Below are 26,213 nucleotides of genomic sequence, written 5' to 3'. Positions count from 1 at the left end.
AGCAGTAAAAAAGTTTTGTTTTTTTACCCAAGTTCTTAAGGAATTATCTAAAAATAAAGCCTCTGAACTATGTTGCTGTCTCTGGCTCCACCTTTCTACTTTTGCAGACCCCATTCCATTTCCCATTGAAGTCAATGCAACGTCATCCATTAGCCTAAATTGTGGAGAATCAGACGTTTCAGGGAATGTAATCCTATTTTAAGATTGCCTTGTATAAGGTGGAATAGGGGGCTTTTGAGATAAAATACTGATCTTAAGAAAGCTCTCAGATCTTCAAATTTTAATGTATAGCAAACAAATGTTCAGAAGAACAAATGAAAATCTAAAGCTCTCAAAAAGAGATGCTACTTTGTGAAACTGTCTCCATGGATAGGTGCTGCTGTTCACAGAGTAAGAGGAATTAGTTTTCCAAAATTACTGGTTGACTTAGGCTTTTAAAAATATCTTTTGTTTATGTTTAAGAATGGCTGCATATAATTCTTGATTTTCACTTTTCAGAGAACATTAATCCACCCTGTCAGCCATGGTATTATTTAAGTTGTTAACAGAAAGTGGGAAAATCTTTGCCCTGCTTTAAAGTTGCAAGCAAAGTGTTACATTATTGGCATAATAATTTAAATTTAACTCAGGCTAAATGTAATAATTTCTACCTTGCAGTAAATCATGGAACTGATAAACAAGGAGCGAGTCAGTTGTATCAACTAAAATTTCACTGTGGAAGAGAGAATAACAGTTGACTTTCTATACAAGTGAAATATATCTGTCTAGTTATGTGTAATACAACATTCATAATTCTATCATCTTTTTTCCTAAAGATTAGAAGATAATAAATAAGAGTTTCCAGAACTGCTTAGGAACTTTCAAATGGTAGGAAAGGAAAATACTACATTATGCATTTGTCCATTATAAAACAAATTTCTTTTCATGTCACTATAATTACCCAAATAACTTTTTACTTTTTATTTTCCATGGGAAAGATGACAGATCAAGACGTCAAATACTTGGAAGACTTGCAAGAGGAATTTGACTTCAGGTATAAAACAATACAAAGCTTAGGTAAGATTTTTTGTAATAATTTTTAGATTATCTAGGGAAAGGCTGATTTGGGGGCTAGAGTCCAGCCTCAGTTGTTTTTCATGTATTATCCACCTAATATATGTAAGCACAAAAACAGATTCTTAGGAAGTTTATATGAAATTGTAGTCTGTGACGTAATGACTCTTTTGGGTTAAGAGGGTAAATCTCATTGATCAGGTACAGTTATTTTCTATAAATAAGCTGTATAACGGCGTAGAAATAGTAATTTTCTTAATTTAAAGAACATATTTTTCAATTTCATGTTTGACGTGGCCTTTCCTTGGCAGGGTGTGGAAGAGCCTCTTATTTCCCATAGTGGAGTTGCACAAAACTAATTTTTAGCCTCTAACTTGGCTTTCTGTTCTTTTTTGACTACAGTGGTGATAACAAACTGGTAAATATATTCTGAATGCAAGTTTTACCAGCCTATGATGGTTCTGAGATCTGCACACTGCAACAGTCCTTGCATGATCTCTTTCAGAAAGGAAACTGAGGTCCACCTGTGTCCGCACAGATATCTTCACATTACCTCCCTTTTGAATATGGAGAGATATTTACAGCTTGAAATGTCCAAGTTCTTAAACATGCCAGTCCTATATATTTAAGGTGGGACATGGCCAGGCAATCAGAAGAGATCAACTCGCCATAGTTTGAGTTGCTGGTCATCAGCTCAGCCATCATTATTGACCATGCAGATGTTTGAAACCTGCCCCACTTGTGAAATAAAACATGTTTGCTTAAATGACTTTCAGAGCTGAAAACCTGACAGTGTCAACAAATGCTATATGCTAGCACAGCCAGCTTGAGGTGCCTTAAAACGTGTGTGAGCAGTTGCTGTGGCTGAGTTGACAATCAGTTACTTGTCTGTCTCTTTTGAAACACATACTCTGATGCAATGGGAAGACACCGATCCAGAGCTCAGCAGACACAGTTGGCACCAAGTTCTTTTTTGAAGGTAGCATGAAAGATGCAAGAAGAGCAAAATGGGAGGGAGTGGGGGGACAGTCTGCATGTGAAAAAAATGGTGCGAGCTTGGAATGAATGCATGATCCAAAGAAGGAAAAATGTTGCAGAGAGGGGGCAATACCCAGTGATGAGTACTCACCACTGCTGAAATCCCCATAGTAATGAACACTTCATCTCCATTTCAAATGCCTAACCTTCATTCCCTCAACCAGACATGTAATTCACACTGAGTCCAAAGAGCTTTAGTCTAACAGCTGACACCATGAGCACACTTCAGTACTGCACAGCAGGTCAGTCATTGATGTAAGCCAGACTTATATAAGGCACAAGTATGCACATGAAGAAGAAATTTGTAGATTTTTATGCATTGTTTCTACCTTTTCCTGTTCTGTATGCACATACGCATATAAGGAGTGAGGTCATAAATCCATATCTTAAATTTGTATTAAAGTTAGTCTATTAAAATGAAATACAGTATTACATAATTTACTGATGTCTACAGTTATTTTTTTCACTACTTCACACTGCAGTCTGCTCATGGTTTTTCCCCCTCCCCTTACTATAAACACACAGACACACACCCACGCACACATTTACCCCAAATTTACTAGCTGATTTTTTTTTCATCCCCCTGCAGAGCAGAGTGACAAAAACAGTGCCCTCATTAAACAGGAAATGTTGACGTTGCAGGCTATGCTCAATACTTTAGACTACAAGAGAAAGGTTAGTAACATGTTTTGTCATTTGTGGTTCGTTTGCTTTCTCCTCTTATTCCCACACTGAATAATCTAATGTGTGTGTGTCCCTTTTTAAATCCTCTTCTCGAAAGAGCAGACAAATGGAGTATGTTTGAAAGGTTTTGTGGGGGTGTTTTTGTGACTAGCAGTTAAGAAACTGGCAATTAAGTAACAGCTCAATCAGGGACATCATTCTGTACACACTAGAAGAAAGGTGAGGGCATCGCTACACATGGCTTATGTACTGTGCTACATGAATGACTTAATTGGAAGTCTATGCCTGTTAAAGTAAAGAAAAAAGTATTCAAAGTAAATTAATTAATAATTGCAAAAAAAAACCCAAAAAACCCAGTACCTTCCTCTGTTCAGCAGTGCAGAGAGTATGACATGACTATGATCAGGATTCCCTTGACCAGTTCCTTGCTTGTACAGAAGGCAGCGGATTTAGGTAATTTGTTTGAGTGGTTTTTACGGTTAAAAGCAAGCAAGCTAACAAAAAAAATCCAAAACAAAACAAAAATCCATACATTGGCTACTGGACAAAATAAAAGAAGGACTTTCTGACCTTGACAGTGCTTGCAAATGTCAACATCCTGGAGGTGGTATGCCTCCAATGAGGACAACAATCTCTGTGCCCCTCCCACCCCTAAAAAGAAGTTTTACTGAAGCAGATTTCATCAATATTCAGGGTTAATTTCAAGTACAACAGGTGATGAACACAATCACCTTTGAGTTAAAAAGAAGATAACGCACGGTAGAGGCTAAATAGGGTTACTTTCAAAATAATGTAAAAATGTAATCAGCGCTCTATGATAATTGCTGAATTTTGTGGCTGTTCCCTGTGGTCAGTTTGTGACAACTTTCCTATTCTACAGGAGGTACTCAGTAAAATAGGCCGTGTAATTCATGAAATTGATGCCTTGATGAACAACATGCTGACTGAAGAGCTGCTAGACTGGAAAAGACGCCAGCAGATTGCCTGCATTGGAGGTCCTCTCCATGGTGGGCTTGACCAGCTCCAGAACTGGTAAGTTTACATTTAGCATATGTTTCTACTGAAAACCACAGGAAGTCTGCTGCTTGACAGTAAGCATGAAATCATGATCCCTTTAGATCAGTTGACTTGCTACCTTGCAACAGCAGCAAATTCATTAGCAGCTAAGCAAATAAATAACTAAAATGCAATTGGTTTTGATAGACAACATTTGCTATTGGAATGAATAACATCACAATGAACTGCTGAGACTGAGCCATTGCAGTTGGTTATTTGGTTTTTTGGTTTGATGACTGTTCCAGGTACATGATACACATCTTGTAGGGAGTTTTGCTTGAGTAAGAACTGTGCTGACTGAGTTTGTCACTAAGGATAGGGGGAGTTTTGTCTAGGTAGGAGCAGGGTAGACACTTCATGCTTTGACTCAGTAAGTACATCACTCCTCCAGACTTAAAACTAAGCAGGAATTAAATAGCAAAAGTACTTTTTGTGGTGGTAATAGAACATGACTCTAAACAAGCTGATTGCAAGTAAAACCAAATAGCATTATGTTTAAAAAGATAGTGCAGCCAGAGAATGTAACTGTCGTGTTCATTTCTCCCCTGAGAAGAAAAAGAAAGAAAACCACGAACTTTAATTTTTTTACATGTAAATAAAAAGTTAACTTTTTTGCTTTCTACCTTTGTGTTTTTTTTCACTGAAGTATTTTTATGCTGTTGAAGTTGCTTAAAAATAGCTTACAATTATGATTTTTTATATACATATCCCATTAAACTGTTATCAAGTGCATTTGGATTTGATTTTCATTGTCATGGTTTTTATATTTCTGAAAAATTTGTTTCCTTGGACTTGATAACTTGTTCTTTTTATATAAATGTTCTCCTTTTAAAGAGCATATTTTGCAAAACTACTAAGCTGTAGGACAGAAATAAAATTGGCACAATTGCCCTGCATGCAAGTCATGACCACGTATGTAGTTCTAAATCTCATCACAGACTGTGTTGCATTGCTGTCAATGAAGCCTTTTGAGAAAGTATTTATCTTTGAAAATAAAGCAGGAGAGTTGCCTAATATATTTATATGTTCATGTCAAAAGATAATGAATGCACTTTAGTTTGTATAAAGCTAAAAAGCACCAATTAGTACTGATTACGATTTGTTAAGCAAGAACTTTAGTATCCATTATGTTCCAATTAGTAGTTTACATGAAAGAATGCAAATTAATCTTTTGTCCTGCTGTAGTTTTACACTGTTGGCAGAGAGTCTTTTTCAAGTTAGAAGGCAGCTGGAAAAACTGGATGAACTGTTGACCAGACTGACTTATGATGGGGATCCTATCCCGGTGCAAAGACCTCAGCTGCTGGAAAAAGTCAATTTTCTGCTCTACAATCTTTTCCGGAAGTACGTAAGCTATTGTAAATTTACGTTATTAATTTGAACCGACACAGTTTATTGGCAATAAGGAGGCTATATTGTTAAGATGAAAAAATGAAAAAGGGTTGAGTCTGCAGGGATTTTAAAGATTGAGTTCCTAGTGTAGAAAGTATGTACACCTTTAATCAAAACTCATAGAAGCTGATGGTACCAGGCAGCTTCTCATTTGTAGCCCTTAAAGTTTTGTGGTCAAGTTCTGCCTCTAGTTGAACACAAAAAATCCACTTACTTCAGTAGGAGTCACGGACATACTGCTGGGAAGAGTTCTTGTAGTAAAGTGATGGGTGTCAATTCCTTCCTTATCTTTCCTCCCCCCCACCAAGACATTCTTCCCACCCAAACTGACCCATCTATTAACTTATAAAATAGTTATTGTCATTATTCCTCCTCCCTTTCGTATTGGCTATCCTAGAGATATACCACAAGTGACTATTCTGTTAGCTTTGTCTGAAAGAAAACATGGTCAATTGTCTTTTGAAAAATGAAAACGAAGAAAATAAGTATTTAATTTCACTGGAGCTAGGTTCAGTGTATTTTCATGTTTAGTTTTATGGTTATGATACATGTCTGGGTCTTCCAAGTGAATGCAATGTCTCAGCACTATGGAGTTTGTTCTGAGCTTTAATATATTCCAAATATCTATTTCTTCTGGGAATAATTCAATTGCAAGTTAGACCACTAGCTCTTTTAGAGAACTGAGAGTTGGAATATGTACCTCGCACTTCAGCATCTGTAGAGAAATAAGCCTCAATGAGATAAGTGTTTTTTTACCCCTAACTACAACTGTTCATTTATGCATATTCCTATCAGTCTATTTGTTTCATTTCTTTTCACACTAGTTCATTTGTGGTTGAAAGGCAGCCCTGCATGCCAACACATCCCCAGAGACCAATGGTTCTTAAAACCTTAATACAGTTCACTGTTAAATTAAGGTAAGGAAAGGAAATCTCATATAAATTCCTTCATTTGTGTACATTTTATCCTAGAAGACCATTTCTGAATTTTAAAAACAAAGCAGAGCAAATTCTGTTTAGAGTCGAGCAGAGATCCTTTCGACTCCAGTGAGAGTTTTCTTGAGTGCAGATATAAATGCTGCAGAATCTGACACTCATAATAAGTGACAATAAGAAGCAAATCAGTGTAAGGAAGGAAGGCAGATTTTGGGCAAAAGTCAGCACCTTCAGGATTTGGTATGTATTGGATTCTTGCTTTAATGACTTTGCAAACTAAGCAAATAATGATCCATATCATACAGGCCAATACTAGAATAGTTTCAGAGCTACTCTTGCTCTTAGGAAATTTTGGAGGCTCTGGTGTCTCCATGACAGAAATTATTTCTCTCCCACTAGCTCCTTGCCCTCTTTGGGAAAAGAGACAAGATTGGAGGGGAACTCACATTTCATTTCCATCTAGCAGCAGCAAGAACGTATGGAACCTATTGGGGTCAGGAATGGAAAGGGTACATGAAGTATGTGCACATGTACAGTGCAGTTGCAGATTATGCAAAGTCTGTCTCTTGGTGATCTTTTTTGTCATCCCTCTACCCATTCCCTCAAACATATACTAACTTTTTCATATACATGGAGGGAGGGTAAAAGACTTGCCATTGGAATCAGCTCATCCTTTCTGAGTATGGGACCCTTTGAATCATGATGTAATCCTAGATGCTCAATCTGTTTTCAGATTATAATCATTTCAAATACTTTGGTGTGGAGCTACTGGTCTCTAATATTTTCTGTTGACAAACAAGTTTATTCTATAAGAGTTTCTGATTCTGATTGTTCACTTTTACACTTTCTGTTTCAAAGGTTGCTAATTAAGTTGCCAGAGCTGAACTACCAGATCAGAGTGAAAGCAACTATTGACAAGTAAGAAACTTTAAAGCGAAGTATTAGACAACTCTCTCTTCCTACAGAAATAATACAGGTTTTTCAGTTGCTACCCTATCTGATTTAGAAGACCCTTTAAAAGGGAAAAAAAACAAAAACAAAAAGAAGTTGAAACATTAAGGAAATTCGTTTGTTTCAGAAAAATAGTGGACAGGTTTTCTGTGTTTTAAAAAAAGCTTCTACTTTTAATTGATATTTTTATATTGGAGACAATAAGTCTATTTAGGATTTGTTTTAAGACTTGGGTGAAATTCTTCAGTCTCAAATAGTAGCATCACACTAAAACTTTGAATTAAATTGTATTCCGTTTATGGACAGATTGTTTTGAAAAGTTGCTTATCTTGTGTTAATAGTCCCAGTACCTTCAGTGCAGCTGCTCCAATTAGTATATGATATTTGTGCTTGGAAAGCTGATGCTGTAATTAGTAGCTATGGTAGCTTAGAGAGTTTTACCCCTGTCTGAAATTAAGGCTGTTACATAAAATCCTCCTCTGTAAGGGGTTCAGTACCCCTTCATGCCTCCATTATTTCTTAGAGCAATCCAGAGTGAACAGCTTCCTCAGCTTCTTTGGCTGTTTATAATTTTCTGAGAAAAAGGCATCTCAGAGCCTGTTTATGTTATGTTTGTGAGAACAGTGTTAATGGTACCTGAAGTATCTCAATTTGAGTTGATGCATCTTCTCACCAATGCTTATTATTTTCAGTACAATGCAATACCCATACTCCTGACAATAGAGCAAGCTTGGTTATAGATAGATCTGGGCCCTCTAGCATGATAAAACATGGGGCAGAAGACTTGCCATCAAAATGTGACTTCAAAATCAGCAAAGCTGATCCAAGTCCTTACTGTCCACAAGCTTATCCCCAGCCACAAATACCTGCCATCTCCCTTGTTCAGGCTGTTGTACTTCTGCAGCCCCCCCAAATGCTCTGATCAAATTCACCACAAAGACACAGGTGTTAGCCCAAAGGTAGGAGGGAAGACATCTGTCTTGGAAGGAGCAGGAGAGAGGACAGAACTTTCTCACAAAAACTCTGTACTGTCCAGTCTGCTGCTGTGAACGTGTTCTCCCCCAGCATGCCATGACTTACTGTACACAGGCTCATATTCTCCCAGAATACACTGATGCAAAGAATTAGATACCATAGCAGTTCTGAATTCCCACATATCCTTCCCATGGCAGAAAAAAAGGCTAGATGTGAAATATATTACTTTAATTTCACCAGATGCAAATGTCTAACTGATGGAAGTTTCAGTTATTTGTTTAAAAAATTGCATTTGTAGTGGTAATACGTATTAACTTTAACAGACAAAGCAAAATCTACAGTCTCAAAACATGTTTCTCAATGTAAGTATGGTTTACACATTCACTGATTCACAAGTCTGTTTCCTCCCCCTGCCCCTCTTCTATTTTAGGAATGTTTCAACTGTAAGGTAAGAAAATAAGATATGACATTTCTTAAATTATCCAATATGATATTATTTGCCATTGAGTACATAAGTGTAATGTCTTCCCTAGTAATCGTAGATTCGTTCTATGTGGAACTCACGTGAAGGCTATGAACATGGATGAATCAGCAAATGGAAGTCTGTCTGTAGAATTTCGACATCTGGTAAGTTTGCTCTTTTCTTGTTATGCACCTCTGGTAAAGAAATAAGATACTCCTTAAAACTAGACAAGGAGAACTGTACTACTCTTGAATATACATTTGTTTTTTTCTTCCTTATATAGAAAGTTTACTCCTAGAACCTCTTTACCCTATTCCTTTCCTCTATAAGATAAACATATATATTTTCACAGAAAGGACAAAGCAAATCTTATTTTAATGCCAGTAAAGGAAAAGACTAGTCATGCTGAATTACACAGCTCTTAAGAAACTGAGTTTTGTAATAAATAAATAAATAAATAAATTCTATGGGAAATATCTAATGGAATGTTTTAGATTTGGTTGAAATTAATGCCTGAGATAACTGTCCTTTGCAGGACTGCTTTACTGTAATTTCTCTAATATCCTGATGAGCTTTGCTTTCTAAGTAAATTCCTTCACTTTTGGTATTTTTGTGGCTTAACAACAGATGCAGTGTATCATTGTAGTTTTGCAAAAGAAACTGGAGGTTGAAAGTCTTTACTTCTATGCTGTATTACATACTTAGCAAGCACCCTAGTTAAAGCTTTACTACATTAACCTTATTATAAGCTAGTTGCTTAAAAAATTCTTTTAAAATATCAAGACATTATTTACTGAATGGACTTTTCAAGGCACAGCATCAGAGCCTTCATTAGAGTGTATTCATATACTGTAAACAAATCCTAATTATACACATACAGTAAGAATATCATGGTTACAAATGGTATTCTTTATGTACTTCTGTCTGCAATTTCTTTTCTACATAAATACTGTTTTGCTTTATACAGCAACCCAAAGAAATGAAATCGAGTGCTGGAAGCAAAGGAAATGAGGTTCGTGGATTAATTTACATAGTATTTTTGATTACTGTCAGATGTATTTTGTATTTACTTTTATTTAATTCATACAGTAACCATATTCAAGTACATTATATTTTGAAATACATAGTATCCTTATAAAAAGAATAGGACCCAATTATCATACGACGGGATAATGAGAAATTTTCAGAAGTAAGTACTCATAGAAATTTTGATTAAATGCCTCAAATTTATGTATTAAAAAAGTTACAATGAAGGTAGGAAGTAATAATCTGAATGTATGCATTCGTCTTTAATGCCTTCTTTTTGGTCTGACATTTACATTTTGAAAAAATAAGCTTTTTGAGCTTTCTATTTAATACAGTTTTCCTATAGGAATGGTTCTTTAAATATATACTCTGTTGGCCAAGTTTAAAGCTGAAATAAGGGTTTAATTATACTTGCATCAAAGAATTTTGCTTGCCTCAACTGGACCAAATGTGTGATTAGTTTACTGGTAGTCATCTGAATCTAGTCTTATGTTCCCCTCTTGTGGTTACCTAATATTATGATGTGTTAGACCTAACAAACAGCAGCTTTGCAGTATCCAGACTTCACAAGACATGCACATATCAGCTGGCATGTAAAGTGAACCGGTGTTGCAAGCAATCGTCTCGTAGCAGAGGAGCTCAAAATCTGTACATTCCTGCTTTCTGGAGAATAGGATTATAGTATTAATATATAGTATTAATGTAGGCCAATGATAGGTATCCTTTTCCTGACTGAGGGCCAACTGGGATTTTCAGATAACTTGAGAATTTGCACTGTAGCATAGATTTCTCTCACCCCAACATCCCAGGCTATACCACACACATCCTCATACTTAGCACACCTGTATTCTGTACCTATGCTCCAACTTCCCAAAGCAAATGACATCCATTCCAACACACAGCTGCTTCCTGCAGCACAGCTGACACTGAGCCTCCACTGCTCCGTGTTATTCCTCCATCCTATGACTCCCACTTGCCAGCGCTAACCCACATGCAGAACTGCATGCTCTGCGCTCCCCACCTTGCAGAGCACTCCCGCCTTCCTGTGCCACCCCCAGTCCCCCTCACATCCAGATCTCTGCTCTGCACTTCTTCCTCTCCCCTGCTTCTCACCCTCTGCACAGCTCTACCCTATGTCTTTTTACTTCACAGCTCTGACTTCCTACCAACAACTGTCCACCTGAGTGCCCCAGCCTTCACAGGTGTATTTCCCCTCGGGGCAGAACTGCAAGTCAGGGGTTCCCTCATCCTTTCCTGGCATGAGGGAAAGCAGAACTCCCCTGAGAAGGAGAACAGGGCATGTCCTTATCCAGCAACTGAAGACAGTGGAGAGGGAGGGGAAAAACACAAATAGATAGCAAGTCTAGGGTGGCCATGGACCATCACCATTAATTTAGCATTGCCATTTAACAGCAAAAATCTGCAGGTAAACCTCTGAAGCAAGAGTCAGAAGCTTGCAACCAATGATTCAGTCACTGTCAGTGCTACCAAAACATTAAAGTCTCCTGAGATAAATGAAGTTATATAAAATGCTTATATGAATGCCATATCCTTACCTAGGAAGTGAAATAGACTATACTGGTTTAAGATATATAATAGTAGTGTAACTTTTTTACACAGTAGAAGTGGTGAGGGTAAAGTTGCATTAGTAAGTTAAAAAAAAAAAACCCTCATATCACAACCATAATAGATGTAGTTATACAAGTACAAAAGTTATTACAAGTAGTCCTTAAGTACAAAACAAAGATGTGATCAATATGGATAATTTTAGCCAAAAAGCAAAAGATACTTGTGCATGCTTAATACTGTGTTTCTGAATGGAATAACTTACAACTTGATTAGCAAGACTGAAACTCAAAACCCACTTCCCAATTACTTTACTACTTACAAAGTCATTTGCATCAAGTTAAGCAAATGCAGAAGATGTAGGTGTAAAAATGTTAGTGTTCTACTTTTGGTAGCATTTTACACTAGCTTTCATGTATTCTGCATATATAGCTATATATAAATGTGCAGCCATGGAGAATGAAGACAGCTGTAACATGGTTGCCTGCTAAATGATTTCCTCAAATAGAACTTCTCCTTGTTCAAACACAATCTGTGCAATCATTATTAGTGTGAGCAAGTTGTATGATTAACAGCACCTATGATAATACAGAAACTTGGTTTGTTATAGGATGTTTAGTAAGCTGAGAGTATAGTTGCAAGTTATGGCTCACCTTGTAAAAAAACAAGTGAAAGCTCTCTATATTTGAGGTCATATTCCATATACTTTCATGTAGATAAGCCCTTTTGCCTCAGTGATTTTTTCCATAGGAAAATTTTGGTTACTGCACTGTCATAATGAGAGGGGGAGGGCATTTTCAGCAATCTTTTTCAACTTTGTGTCAGCAATACAGTTTGAGTTGGATTGATTCTACCTGTATTAAAAAATTTGAGTTTATTCAATGGATGCAGCTCTAGGCTGCATTTTCCTGTAGCATGGCAAATTCATAATTCAGATGCCTGAGGCTCTCTTGTGGTCTCAACCCCTCATTCATACAGTATCTTCTGCTGTCCTGTACATGTCCTGAAGGAGGTGCTTCATGGGAAAGATGAGGCCATGAGGCACTTTCCTCAAGGAACAGTTTTATTTTACATTGGGTCAAAGTGGAATATTTTAGTAAATGGAAATGGAAGTATTTTGATTCAGGAACACAAAGATTTCTGTTCCTTTAAAAAAGTTTGACAAAACAAATGTCTGACAATGAAAAAAACAGGAAAAGGAAAAAAAGCTTTTTACAGTTTGACTTCTGGGGATCAAAACAAATTTCAAAAGAGCTGTTTCCCACAGGTAGAGATTCTGATCTTTACTGAGCTGTGCTTGTTTGTAACCAAAAGTATCTACTACAAACTTTAATCAACCATGCCAAAAAGATTTTCTTTTCTCTCAAGAAAAAGCTTATTTTTTATACCAGATTTACTTTGGAGTAATGATTTAGGCCTCTAGTCCTTCAACTAGTGCCATCTGAGTATACTAAAAAAAGTGTCCTAGGATGGGGACCTACCTGTCATTAAAGACCTAACTCCTGTAATTGTTTTTCATTTTATTTCTAGTTTGAAGTTTAACATCTCTAGTTAAATTAGAATTGTCAATCAGTAAATAAACTTTAAGAAAAGAAAAAAAGTTGAGACAATCTTCATCAGACACAAAAAATAATATGCTAAATTTTTGAATGTGCAACACCATGTTTAAAAGTAACACTTTAAATGTTAGAAACAAAATTTAAAAGTTTAATAGTGTTGCTTTGCCAATGCTTAGTGTGTTTTTTTAGATTCTTCAGAAAAAAACACCAGATTTCTGGACTGATTAAATGTCACAGAGTTTAACAAACAAATGATTTTCTTCATTTCCTTCCTTTCCTGCTCTACTTATAAATTTGGTACGTGTTTTCTTTGAATGTTATGTGATCTCAGCAGTTTGGAGTACCAAGACAGTGTTAAATGCCAAATGTGCATTCACAATCTTATAATCTACTTATTCACATAGGGCCCTCACATGGTGACTGAAGAACTGCACTCCATCAGCTTTGAAACACAGGTCTGCCTGTATGGATTGACTATAAATTTGGAAGTGAGTATTCTAGCCAATTTTCTGTGGCAAGAATAAAAAATATTTTCCAGCTGCTTACATAAGAACAACCATGTTGGGCCAGACCACAGGTCTGTCTATCCTCGATCCCATCTTCAGCAGTAACCATAAGCAGATGTAAGATTTCCAGGACTTCTGGACAGAAACGTACAGAGATTTACAGGAACAATTTTTAGCGTTTCTGTTTAGAAGCTCAAATACTGGCTCTCATCATAATTTTGAAAAGCTACACAAAGGCAATACACCTTGCTAAGCAAAGACTGTAAGATCTGTTGAAGTGAGTGACTAAATCCCTACCTTATTCACTGGTAGGCACACCCCTTCATTAAGCATGATAAATTATGGCACTGGAGAAAGTCTGTGATACCAATTGCAAGTCAGAGGCTGAGGATATCCCTGTGTACCTAACATGATCTTTAGAATCTCTTCTAATGACAAGGACTACCACAAATCCCTTTTCTGGCTGCAGGCAGTCATGCAGTTTGTTCTGTACAGTTGTCAAGAAAGGTATCATGTAGCTACAGCTAAGCTTGCTACTTAGGTTCAGCTAACCTGAGTCCTGAATGCCCTCTGAAACTCTGCCCATGTCTTAAAATGCAGGCTAAACAAAGTATAGACGTGACAGTTGTCCTTCCTCTACTAAACTAGAAGATCCCAGGCTAAAGAATAGTGTTGGGGGGGGGGGGGGCAGAGGACAAGAGGGAAAGGAGCAGGAGGACAAGATTAAAAGAAAACAAAACATAATGCAGCACTAACATTTTCCTCAGCAACATTAACATACTCTGTTCTTTCTTTCCACCAGACAAGCTCTTTGCCAGTGGTTATGATTTCCAATGTCAGCCAATTACCCAATGCTTGGGCTTCTATTATTTGGTACAATCTATCAACCAATGATCCTCAGGTAGGTCTTCAGTTTGCAAACACTGGCTTCCTGCATTTTCAAGTTTCCATTATTTGGCTGCCAAATACATTCAAACACAAAAAAAGGTTGTGTTTCCCTCTTACACTGGCCTTATTTTCTTCACGTACACTGTTCTTATACACATTTTTAACCTGTATAAACATTATACTGAGCCAAATAATTCAACAATATATTGCTATACAAGTGCCTAATATTTTAAGATTTCCATGTACCAAATATATTAAAGTATGGTGAAAATATCTGTATTTATTGAATAGGTTTTAAGCATATTTTCATTGTCCTAACACATGATGCTACCAGAAACATAGCAAGGTATTTTATTATCCAGGACACGCACACACACTTTCATTATCTCTCTTGTCTCTGCCTCTCTCCTTATTCTTTTCAGCCACCCGAGTGGAACTTGCTGGGTGCCAGGGGGTGGGAGGGCTAGGGCATATTTGCTCCAATTTATCTCCCTTCCCATCCCCGCACTGTTTTTAACACTTCTAAATTCTGCTCAATTACTTACAGCTTTCTTTTGCACCCTGTAGTGTTTCTTAGGGTTGCTAACAGTCTAAACAAAGCATTAATTCTGTTGCAGAATTTGTCTTTCTTTAACAATCCCCCTGCTGCCACTTTGAGTCAGCTCTTAGAAGTACTGAGCTGGCAGTTTTCATCATATGTTGGTCGGGGACTCAATTCTGAGCAGCTCAACATGCTGGCAGAAAAACTGACAGGTAAGTTTACAGAAATGTACAGACTGCATTTGCTTTTAGGCTCTTATGTTTCTTAGTCACAGGTAATAACTTTTAGCATGATCTTCATTTCCAGTGCAGACTTCAAAAATGCCACTATGACAGTTTTTTTTCTTTAAAGAAAGTACACGTCAGCTTATTCTTACCACAAAGTGATTCAACTTCTGAACTTCTATGCTGCTAAGCTGAAGAAAGAGGGCATCAGAGTTACACTGAACTTTACTTTGTTTCCTTAAGATCACATGCATTCGAAATCAAAAAGAAGTCCTTTCGCTTGTTTATATGGTTTGGTTTAGGGGTTTTTTTGTTTTGTTTTTGGGGAGCTTTTTGTTTTGTTTTGTTTTTTTTGAGAACCTGTCATTTTGGGCGCATTAGTTCTGGAATCCATCCTTCACTGATGATGACATAGAAAAGAGGCCCTGCAGGGCTTAAGTTCAGTAGTGAGATGAACAGTTGAACGCTTCATTCTGACTGTCCTCCAGAAAGCACAGGCCTTAGGGAAAGCTGGCAGAATTAGAGAAAGTTTGATGTGTTTGTTGAAAAGAAGCAATTATAAAACATGTCGTAAGCTGTAGAAACTCCAAGCTGAATTTTGGTTTCCTGAAAGCACAAGGTGTAACAATACCTCTACTGTCAGGCAAGAACAAAAGCATTTGTCAAAGACTGGGTAGAATCTTAACTTCTACTGCTTTCACAGCTAGGAAGCTAAGACCGATTTCTCAGGGTAACAAAGCTACTTTTTCTAATGTTTTCTTGGATGTTTCTTCATTAGCAGAGGTAGTGGAGTTGAGAGGTGCCATTGCAAACCAGTAAAAACATACATATGGTAAGAAAATAAATCTTAGAACACTGAAGTTCAAGATAGAGTGAAAGCCAAGAGAAGTAAAACTCTCATTAAAAACTGGAACTGAGCACATAATGGTGCAGAAACAAAGTCCCAGATTGCTTTAAGCAAAGATTCCCAAAGCTATCATTTGCATTACCTTCTAAAGGATACATAGAAGCTGCTGAATGCAGCTGAACGCTCTCTCCATGTACACAGTCATCTACAGTCCCTTAGCATGCCCCTCTGAATCCCTCTCCAAGTCTGCATGTATGATACTTTTTTTTTTTTAACTATACAAATGTCAAACAAATGTATTGCAGAAGCTTCAGAAAAACAGACTCACATTTTTATTTTTTTGCTTTTAGGTCAACAAGTCAGTTACAATGATTATCAACTATCCTGGGCAAAGTTCTGCAAGGTAAGATTCTAAAAGTACAACTAGATTCTTCTTTTTCTCATTGCCTGCATGGATGACTAACTCCATCCCACTGATGTCAGTGAAAAGATTCCCATTTTCCATCTGTGGGAGTCCTAGGCCCAGCAAAATCACATCAATTCTAAAAACATAATTATGAAAATAGTATTTCTAGAATTTTAAAGCTTTGGCTGAGAGATCTAATTAGTTCCATTACTACAGATATGAAACTGTCAGTAGTTTTTGACCATTCTAGTCAGTTTAGGATTCATGAACTTTAGAAAACATTATACTCAGGTATGCCCTATGTATTTCTGTAAATGATCAATACAGATTGTGCTATCAAAGTATGCAATAAGTAAATTTTTGCTGTCAAGGCATACAATAAGTGAATTTTTCCATATGCTCAGTTGTGGCCTAAATTAGTTCAAGTCAGTCAATATATTCAGTAATTTTGACAGGAACGGACAAAATTATTGAGAAGGAAGGGTAAATCCATTTTGTTCATATTAACTATGTTATTTAAATACATATAGAACCTTGGAAGAAAATTCAATTTTCTCCCTGTCATTTCTCTCAAAATATAAATTCGCAATGTGAAAGAAACATTGAATGTGAATTTTTCTTTAAAAATGAAAAAAGAGGCATTTCCAATGCATATTTTAAAAATCAATTGTTTTTTCATCAGACTGAAAAATGTAACTCAGAGCAGCAATTCAGATTTGTCATTCTCACTGGAACACAGACTAGATTATTCTCAAGAAACTCAGACAGACATGCCATATGGATGTTGTGTGCTCTTTTCATGTGCCTTTTTTCCCCCTTCTACCATTAGGAACATTTACCTGGAAAGTCTTTTACCTTTTGGGTTTGGCTCGAAGCCATACTGGACTTAATTAAAAAACACATTCTTCCTCTTTGGATTGATGGGTGAGCAATAAGAAAACAGCTGTATATTGATCTCTTCTCTGCTTTTTCTTCCTTCTTTATTAAGCTCAGTTTTAGCTATACAGAGAAGAATTTGCAAAAACTAGAACACTTCTGCCTACTTCTTCCTGTTCTATAACTTTTCAAAAATTTTGCCAAAAGGGAACACCATTGAATCTATTAAAAATACAGTTTCAGGTTTCTCTTTTGTCATTTCTGTTAGCATACAATCAAGTACTGTGATGAATTTCATTATGTTTTATAGTTCTTTTAGCTCAATGCCATATTCCACATGTAATTCATGTGAAGCTTTTGTAACATTTTCAAGACCACATAAGTCTCTGCAACCAGGCTTTCCACACATACCTAGATTGCTGTATAAAGTTTGGCCAGATGCATTACACAGAATGAAATCTATAATCTTTCTAAAAGTAAAACCATGATTTTCTGTTAAATTTCAGCTACATAATGGGATTTGTGAGCAAAGAGAAGGAACGAATTTTGCTCAAGGACAAGACACCAGGAACATTTTTATTAAGGTTTAGTGAAAGCAATCTGGGTGGAATTACCTTTACCTGGGTGGATCAATTAGAAAATGGTAAGTATGATTAAAAAAATAATAACAACATAGAGCTCAAATTCTGCGATACAGTTGCAGTACAGAGCCACAGTTTCTTTGGTTTATAACGCTTGTCTGTCATGGCTTCGTTTGGTTTTGGGCAAGATACAAGCATCATATTTATTGAAACACAGATCAACAGTTTGAGTGCCTACTAGCCAGTTCTTTATACTTTTATATATGAATTCATTAGATATCTGCAGGCATTAAATTTCGTTCCGTATGTGCATAAACTTGAAAGATGCTAATATTGGTTAAAAAAAAAAAAAGTAAAACTCATGCCAGTGTAAGCTACATAAGAAAGGTGAACTATGTTCCAGCTACAGCTGTTCAGCTATTTTCCTTATCAGCAACTGTGGTGCCTTTGTATTTTTACAGGAGAAGTAAGATTCCATTCTGTGGAACCCTATAATAAAGGTCGTTTAACTGCACTGCCCTTTGCTGACATACTGCGAGATTACAAAGTTATTATGGCAGACAACGTTCCTGAAAATCCTCTGAAGTATCTGTATCCAGACATTCCCAAAGATAAGGCCTTTGGCAAACACTACAGCTGTCAGCCAAATGAAGGTTGGGCTCCGTTTCTTTATTTACCTCCTCTGAAAAGCAACTTCAAAGTCACAGGCTGCTCAATAAATTTGGGGAGAGGAGGAAGGGTACAGATTCAGATGCTTCCTTTAATCAACACCTTCAAAAGAACTGCTTTAATGTGTATCATTTATACAGCTTCATTTTGCAAATATATCCATGGATTTAGAGGTTACATTAGAGGCTATCGCATCAATACTTAAGAGAAGCTAAGAAGTAGCTCTTAGGGTAGAAAGAGTCAAAAAGAAGGATTTTTTTTTTTCTGAGCAATACATTACAAACACAAAATTAAGTACTCAGGTGTTGAAAGAAGATGAAACTGAAAAGTCATCCTACTTATCTGCTTAAAAACTGTGGAATCCTGTAGCATGCTGTTTCTTTAATTTCAAGTAATTTTGTATTTTCCAAACAGCGTGGAAAACCCACTTTAACACCTCAACCAGACAGCAGTATAATCCCTGGAAAATACACTGGAAAATACAAAAAGGCTAGACAGGATTAGTTCTGAATGGATGCAGGCCCATGCTCTTTCCTGTCTGAGTTACAAGTCAACCCATTTTAGATCGAGCTTACTCTCCCTCCAAAAAAAAAAAAAAAAAAGCCATGATTTTTCTAGGTTACACACATTCTTCTTGACTTCCAGTATAAGAGGATACAACTCCATTTTAATTCAAGTCCTTATACTACTCAAAGATATTTGGAGGCTACAAGTGCTTTTCCTCTTCATTTTAATTCAGTGGATTTTGCCTACTGCTCCAGTTCTCTAAAAATTTGTGTATATGTTTAATTTCATGCAAAATATACCTCTGAAGCTTTATCTGTATAGATAAGACTCCATGCAAGCATTCATGGAACTGAAATCTAAAGGCTGAGACATACAAAGCTTTTAGAGTAACAAAGTATTCTCTTTTGAAGTCCTAAGGAGATCGCTTTCATCAGTTACTATATGATAGTCTCAGATGGTGATGCAGGTATTTTTCCTATCAAGTGAGCACAATTTTGTGACTAAGGCATGAATGCAAAGACTAATCTCAGGCATTTCCCTCATTTTTATGACTGTTTATTTAAACAGGCACATTTCTCTTTTAATATCTTATGGTCTGCAGCTCTTAAAGCAGATAATCAATTTTCAATAAATAGCAATATTGCTAGGCCATATTTAATTTCTGTAATATTGATTTTTAGTCTCAAAGCCCTCTGAAGGAGGAGTCAAAGGTTATGTTCCTTCTGTATTTATCCCAGTCTCCAAAATGTGAGTAACTTAATGGATTTATTACCCTTTGAATGTTATTTTCAGTGAGCTTACATACTGTTTCCAACTTTTCTCTGCCTCCCTTCCCCCATCCAACTAGTTAGGGATAGCAACACATGTTTTTGTTTGGCCAAGGACTGCTAAACAGGAAAGGGATATGAAGAACTTCGCCTCTGGCATGCTTTTCCCATCCATGTGGCAAAACATTTGTAAAAATGTAATGCAGACTTTGTGGTACTGTGATTTACATCACCTTTCACTGTTGTCCTCTTTTTCTCTCCAGTACTAGTTATTACAGAGTCAGTTTTAACATCTCTTTGCCTTGGTCATATCTCCTCCATTTTTAAATTTATACCAGGTTGTTGGCAAATGTTTACAGAGCTAACAGCAAGCCCCAGTACAGTCTTAACTAACTAAATTAAGCATTCACCATCGGTGATACATCATACTCCACTGCTATGCACCAAATTAGAGGGATTTAAGTTGCTTTTAAGATTATTTTTGTTTTTTTTTTTTAAGCTTAATTGATTCTACAGATCCACATTCTCCATCAGATCTTCTTCCTATGTCTCCAAGCGTTTATGCTGTGCTGAGAGAACACCTGAGTCCCACAGTGATTGAGACAGCGGTACGTTGCAAACTTTTCCATTCATAATTTAATACTAAGCAAATGGAACATACACAATACATATGCTGCTTATAAAATAGGCTTTTGCAATTATGACAGAATTAGAGCTCTTTCGTCAGCTGCTTTAATACATTTTGAAATAGCAACGCAGACATTTCCTTCTAAATAGGACAACATGCTACAGTATACTTGGAGGCATTGCATTATAGGAAATTGTCCGATATGCTGGCCAGTGAACCATGAAATTCATAATGCAAAGAGTTCTTACACAAATTAATTAAGCTTTTACACTCACAAATACATAGGAATTGCACTAATTTTATAGATAATACAAAGGAATTAGTTTTGCTGAGGGAAGCTGCACAAAGAGCATTAAAAAAAATCAGCAAATTCGCACAACTTTTCTTGCTGTAGGTTTCTACATGTGGTAGCTAGGTTAAAAGTGAACTGAAACATTTTTAGTAAATAAAACTAACATTCATTAAGAGTATATAGAAAGATTTGGGAAAGAGTGTACCATGTTATATTAAAAATATTTTCCTTTTTTAATTACTGACTAGAAATTGTATTCCCAACTCTGCACTTCTACACCATAGACCATTTCAGCTTTCAAATTACAAGGCCTGAACTGGCCTAAGTAATCATGGCTTGAAGTGGCACTAATTTATACCCACTGAGGATCTATCCAGCAGAATTCTGTCAGGAAATGCAGCAGTGGTTTGGCCTTAACAGCTTTAAAAGAAAATATCCATTTTTAAATACTACATTTTAACTTTCAGTTTTCAATATATTCAATGATTTATGATCTTAAACTGGTTATGTATTTAAAAGCCTGTCAAATCACCTTCAAATGCCTCTGTGTAAACATTCCTCCTCACTCCCAATCAGAACAAAAGATAAACCAGAATCCTGACTATCAATGATCTAATCAATGCAGGAGATATAAATAGCAAAAATTATTTGGAAACACAATAGAACTTTAAGTATAAATAGAGGAATTCTTTATTTTAGAACAAACTGAAGATCTGACCAAGAACAAAATATATTTCTTTGCTTCACCTTTCTTTTTCTGGTACCACTCATAACAAACTGGTACATCAGCTAAAATTGAAATACCAACTTGAGTGAAAACTCTGAGTTAAAACATACCACACCCAATCTGAGACATGTCTTCACTCATCTGTCATTTGTTTTATATCTATGAAAACAGTTCTGACTTTAGAAACTGCATTTGTGAACTACGTATACATTTGCATTTCTTTAAGTTTTGGCAGTGAAAAGAATAGTTTGCTTCACTTTGTCTATCATTAGCTACCAAGCATTTTCAGTTTCCTTTCGCATGCATAGTAATTCTCAAACCAGCTCTGTCAGGACCTTCCAAACCACCAGCTGTGATCAGCACCATCTTCTGGGGTCACAAAAAGAAAGTGTTTGCTGCTGAGTTGGGAGAATCAAATATAATCATGTTGCAGTTTTTAAGGGTACTAGGGAACTAGTTCAGTGCTGCCAGATGGTAGGTGGATTTCTGGAAGCTCTTGCTAGATGCGTTTTCAAGTTCTGCTAGTGATTAGGGGAGAAAGTAGTCTTTGAAGATTTCAAGACAATTTCCTACTTCTCTTTTCCGTTCTTTTTTTTTTTTTTAATTTACTCTGCTGAATGAAAATGAGGCAAATTTGGAGTTTTTTCTTTATTCATCTCAAATTCACACAATGTAGTCTATGTAATCTGGTGAATAGCTGCAATACAGTAATACTGTAATACAGTAAACAGCCAATCTGCATTATTAAAGCAACAGTATCTCTTCACTTTTCCTCCATGAGATGTCAGTGAAAGAGATCACTGTGTGAGATGTAGAGAACAAGAGTGAAAGCTGTGGCAGGAGAAAATACCTTACAATTCAGTAACTCAGTCCTAGCAAGATATACTTTCTGCAGTCTTGTTGGATTCCCTTTCCATTCCCCCACTCCAGATTCCCATACCCATCTGAAAAACAAGAGTCCAGTAAGAACCTTGCTCTACGTATCCACAGACTTCAAGAACCACAAAAGTTCATGTAAAAAGATGTGTACTTTTTATTGCAACTTTTTCCAGCAAGTCTTTTCAAACGAGTATTACTAGATTTTGTGAGGAATTAGAAGGAGGATCTTCAGAGCCTTACAAGTTTTTATTAGAGTGAAAATGAGACTTGCAATTACTTTGAGCCACAGAGGGCTTGATTTCCAGTTATTTTTGAATGAGCAGCAGTAACTGTCTTGAGACTGATAATTTTATTCTTTTCTTTTAGCTAAGTTCTCCTTATTCAACTGACTGAAGTTCAGGTACTGGAAAAACAAAGAATCGTATGGACACTGCATGGGTTAAATGAAGTCAATGTTTATCATCTTTGTAAATCTCCATTTCCTGAAAACCATTGCGATGCTACTCTTGGGCCTCAATCTGCTTTCAATTACATGTAAACCAAGAATCTTTTCTGCAGTGTCGGTAGAATTACAAACAGCCTCCTGGAATTCAGAATTGCTGTCTTCACTGATAAAAGGCCAATTCCTTTCTGGCTTGTAAGTCCTTTGACTTCAGTGGAGTCCAGTAGTCACAAATTTGATTTGTAAAATAAATGGCTGTAGAATTGCTGTAAATATGACATTATAAGAAGAAAATATTTTGCTTCTGAGAACCACCTGAAAGCAGCCTGTGGGGATAACTAAAGAGATTAAGGTTTAGGGGAGAAATTAGGATTTATTCTGCGAAATGGCTTCTGTTTAATGATCCTTTTGTATACTGTTGTTTTGACTTCTATTTTAAAGAGAAGATTCTCATTCCTCTGAGTTTGATTGTCGCATAGGTATCTGGGGGTTGTTTTTTCCAGAGATGAACCACCTTCACCACAGAGGGCCAGATGTTTATATCCCTGCACAGCAAAAGCCGTGGAAGGGAAGAAGGCATGGCTGGGAAGAAAAGGGAGTTCTAGAAAGTGAATGGACACAAGGCTTGTGGAGTCAAAAACTGGAAGACAGGGATAGTAAAACTTCCCCCTCTCACGAGATAGTTGCAGAGATCAATCTATTGGTATGTAGCACTCAGATACTGCAGTAAGCGCTATCAGGAAGCCTACAAAGAAAATCCTGATCTGGTGCAGAGTTTGGATGCTATCTGGTAAAAGTACACTGGGAAGCACAGTTTGAAAAAAATAATTACTGAAGAGCTGCATCATTTGCTGACCACAGGGCAACTTGCAATAGATGACAGAATGTCACATTCCAGTAGGAGACTCATTTAATAAACTGAGTAACTAGTTTTTGAGTAAATGGTAAATTGCCTTTAAAAACATTCTTCTTTCTTTCAGCCACAGTTTAACTTTCTTTTTTTAATATTGTCCCTAAAAAACCTGTTTATAGAATAATAAACTGGCAATTCCATGATCACTGTCTTACAAGTATACAGGCTCATTCAGACAATGGCAATTATGTATATAGTTTGGTAACCTCTATAATTTATATGACTGATATGAATAAAAACAGATTTTGGCTTAAAGTTACCTGGACTTTTGTGGAATCTTTCAAGGTACAATGAAAATAGAGGCTTGTTTTCTCTCTGTTGTTCTTAAATCTAAACTACAAGCAGTAACACAGATTTCCAAAGTAGAAAATATAATTTCACCTAGCATCAGCTATTGTATGATTTTTCATTCTTATCTGTTCTTGCAATTATAATACAAACAAAATGGGGGATGCACTATACTTTTGACCATCTAAATAACATGAAAAGTACAGTGAAAAAGGCTAGTGGTTCAAACATCACATGTAGACCAATCTTCTCTCTGCTTCCTCCTTGCCCCCCATGTAATGCAATTATTTAGCTTGACTTGAATTCAGTACTTTTTGTGTTACTGGATAGAATTGAGGATTGGATGTTGGTATTACTGTTTTCGTTGTTCTTTCTAAAGATTTTGCAAAAGGTAGTTTTAACATTTAATTGAAATGCATGCAATTTTAATTCAGTTCACTGCTTTTTAAGAAACACAGAAGTCATCTTCTGTAAAATAAACATGTTAAACCCAAGCCTTCTTCCATAAAAAGTTAGAATTTTGTCTTTAAGTCAGTATGAGTAAGATTAGCGCTCTAATGAAGTGGAATGAGGAAAAGAAAAAAAGAAAAAAAATGTTGAAAGGGACATTTGGATACTGACAGAAAAGATGAAATGTACTTTCACTAACTGTCTTGTGCTTTCACCATGTTTTGCAGCTGCAAAGTCAAAAATAACAGGAAAAAAAATCATGTAAGTGCTTTGTGTTTGGCCATATCACCATGATTCAAATTAAACAAATATAAAAAACTGTTAGTTAACAGCTGCTACGTCATTTTATTTAAAAAGCACCCAAATCTGTATCCAGTACTCGGTAGGCTTTAAGACTTCAAGGAGGAGAGAGGGATCCAAACTAAATCAGAAAAAGGTCTCTGTAGCTGGAGCACTGCACCAAAGCCTGAACTTTTGTTGTAGGCTCTAGGGACAGGTTGTGACCACCTGTGAGTAGTGGTGTCCTGTCCTAACAAGTAACAGCTGTAAGAAGGAGGGGATACAAGGTAAGGAAAACTACCAAAACAATTCACTGCGGGGGGGGGGATCCCAACTGCCGAAACGGCAGGAAAGACTAAAAACGTTCTTTTGTCTGCAGCTCTCATTCTTAAAGTCACTATAACTTAGATGGAAAACTGGACTGCAGTTTATCAACTAAGATACCGACTTGCGTTCCTACAAAGCCTATTAATTATATTAATTTATTCCCTCTGTACGCTGCAGATAGCGCAGGGGAGGTGGCCGCCCTCACCGGCTCGCTGCCCTTTCAACGGCCAGTCCGTAACTACCACTCCGCCCACAGCGGCTTAGGCGGCGTGCGCCTTTCATACAGACTTTTACCCCGGAATTTTTTAAACACATCGCCCCCGCAGCCCCCGACCCGCGCAACGGGGAGGGCTCGGCGGCCCGGGGACCTCAGGGAGGCCGCAGCCGCGCCCCGGGGGGGAGGGGGGGGCGGGAGACGCCGCCGCCTTCGCTTTCGCTTTCGCCTTCCCCTCAGCCAGCCCGTTCCGGCTCCCGGGCGCCTTTCCCCGAAATCACGTGACGCGGCTGTTCCTGGCCCTCGCCTCCCCCCCGCCCCCCGCCCCCCGCCCGGAGCCGCGCCTGCGCCCCGGCGCCGCCCGCACGCGGCCTCTGGTGACGGTCGGCGGGAGGCGGCGGGCTGGTTCCCCCCTGCCCACCAAAATGGAGCCGGTGCCGCGGGTCGGGGGCGCGGGGTTACGAGGGTCACTTTAAAAGGCCGTGCGAGGAGCAGGCTGGCGGTGCTTTTCCGGAGAGAGGAGGGAAGAATGGCACCGGGCTTTAAACAGGAGAGGGGCACAAACAGCCAGCGGCATCCTGCCCGGAGCACGGCTGTGAACAACGCGGAGGGGAATCACTGTGTGCCAGAGGCGCTGCAAAAGGGATAAGTCACTCAGAGTAACGTGCAGCTAAACCTGGAGTTTCCTCGAGAACAGGCGTACGCTTCCTAGATCTTTGGCTAGGGTCTAGCAAACAGCAAGTGTGGTTAGGTTCTTACACAAACCAAAATCACTGGGATGCCAAGGAGAGAGATGTACATGCATTGAGCTTTTTACAGTCCTTCCTCCTAAGGCAATGGCAGTCTTTTACTTCGGACAGTTTAACCCTCCTTCCCGTGGGCTACCTTTTCTGCAGCATCGTACACTTTTCTTTCCCACTTACTCATAGAGGTTTTCTTAGATGTCATGTACCTTTCTGTTCCTTACTGATAGCTGTCATATTCTCTCACATATATCCATCCACACTTAACTTTTTGTGCTAATACTCTGCAAAAGCTAGAAATCAAGAAAAATGGAGGCCTACGCCCTAGAACAACGTTGTGCACTGTATTTCTGCTTCATCTACTACTGGCAACATCACTGCAGCCCTTGTACAGCTGCTTCCCTAAGGGGTCGAAACTTCCGCGCACTTGGTGTTTTGCCCGCAAAGTGGGCTCCCCGCCGCGGAAGCGGGAGAGCAAGGGCAGGGGGCGGGGCGAGCGCGGCGGCGCCGCGCGCCCATTG

General features: G+C 37.7%; 1 protein-coding gene across 3 annotated transcripts in view; it reads left to right on the top strand.

Annotated features, from left to right (window-relative positions):
- Positions 1-23,650, top strand: part of STAT4 (signal transducer and activator of transcription 4) — a 45,241-nt gene extending 21,591 nt beyond the window's left edge. For 2 of the 3 annotated variants that reach the window (XM_064515104.1, XM_026099838.2), the window contains 19 exons: positions 978-1,056; positions 2,681-2,766; positions 3,656-3,807; positions 5,017-5,175; positions 6,048-6,140; positions 7,017-7,076; positions 8,515-8,532; positions 8,618-8,711; positions 9,515-9,559; positions 13,103-13,186; positions 14,007-14,105; positions 14,710-14,845; positions 16,055-16,107; positions 16,940-17,034; positions 17,493-17,629; positions 18,029-18,220; positions 19,424-19,490; positions 20,010-20,118; positions 22,403-23,650. In XM_064515104.1, coding sequence (XP_064371174.1) covers positions 978-1,056; positions 2,681-2,766; positions 3,656-3,807; positions 5,017-5,175; positions 6,048-6,140; positions 7,017-7,076; positions 8,515-8,532; positions 8,618-8,711; positions 9,515-9,559; positions 13,103-13,186; positions 14,007-14,105; positions 14,710-14,845; positions 16,055-16,107; positions 16,940-17,034; positions 17,493-17,629; positions 18,029-18,220; positions 19,424-19,490; positions 20,010-20,118; positions 22,403-22,429 — 1,785 coding nt within the window. In that variant the 3' untranslated portion in view covers positions 22,430-23,650. The remainder of the gene's footprint in view (positions 1-977; positions 1,057-2,680; positions 2,767-3,655; positions 3,808-5,016; positions 5,176-6,047; positions 6,141-7,016; positions 7,077-8,514; positions 8,533-8,617; positions 8,712-9,514; positions 9,560-13,102; positions 13,187-14,006; positions 14,106-14,709; positions 14,846-16,054; positions 16,108-16,939; positions 17,035-17,492; positions 17,630-18,028; positions 18,221-19,423; positions 19,491-20,009; positions 20,119-22,402) is intronic. The other variant, XM_064515105.1, reaches the window with a different exon arrangement.
- The last annotated feature ends 2,563 nt before the right edge of the window (positions 23,651-26,213 follow it).

This window comes from Dromaius novaehollandiae, chromosome 7 (genome assembly GCF_036370855.1).
Source record: "Dromaius novaehollandiae isolate bDroNov1 chromosome 7, bDroNov1.hap1, whole genome shotgun sequence".
NCBI classification, from domain to species: Eukaryota; Metazoa; Chordata; class Aves; order Casuariiformes; family Dromaiidae; genus Dromaius; species Dromaius novaehollandiae.
The sequence above is the reverse complement of the archived record's forward strand: the minus strand, read 5'-3'. Positions and strand labels throughout refer to the sequence as shown.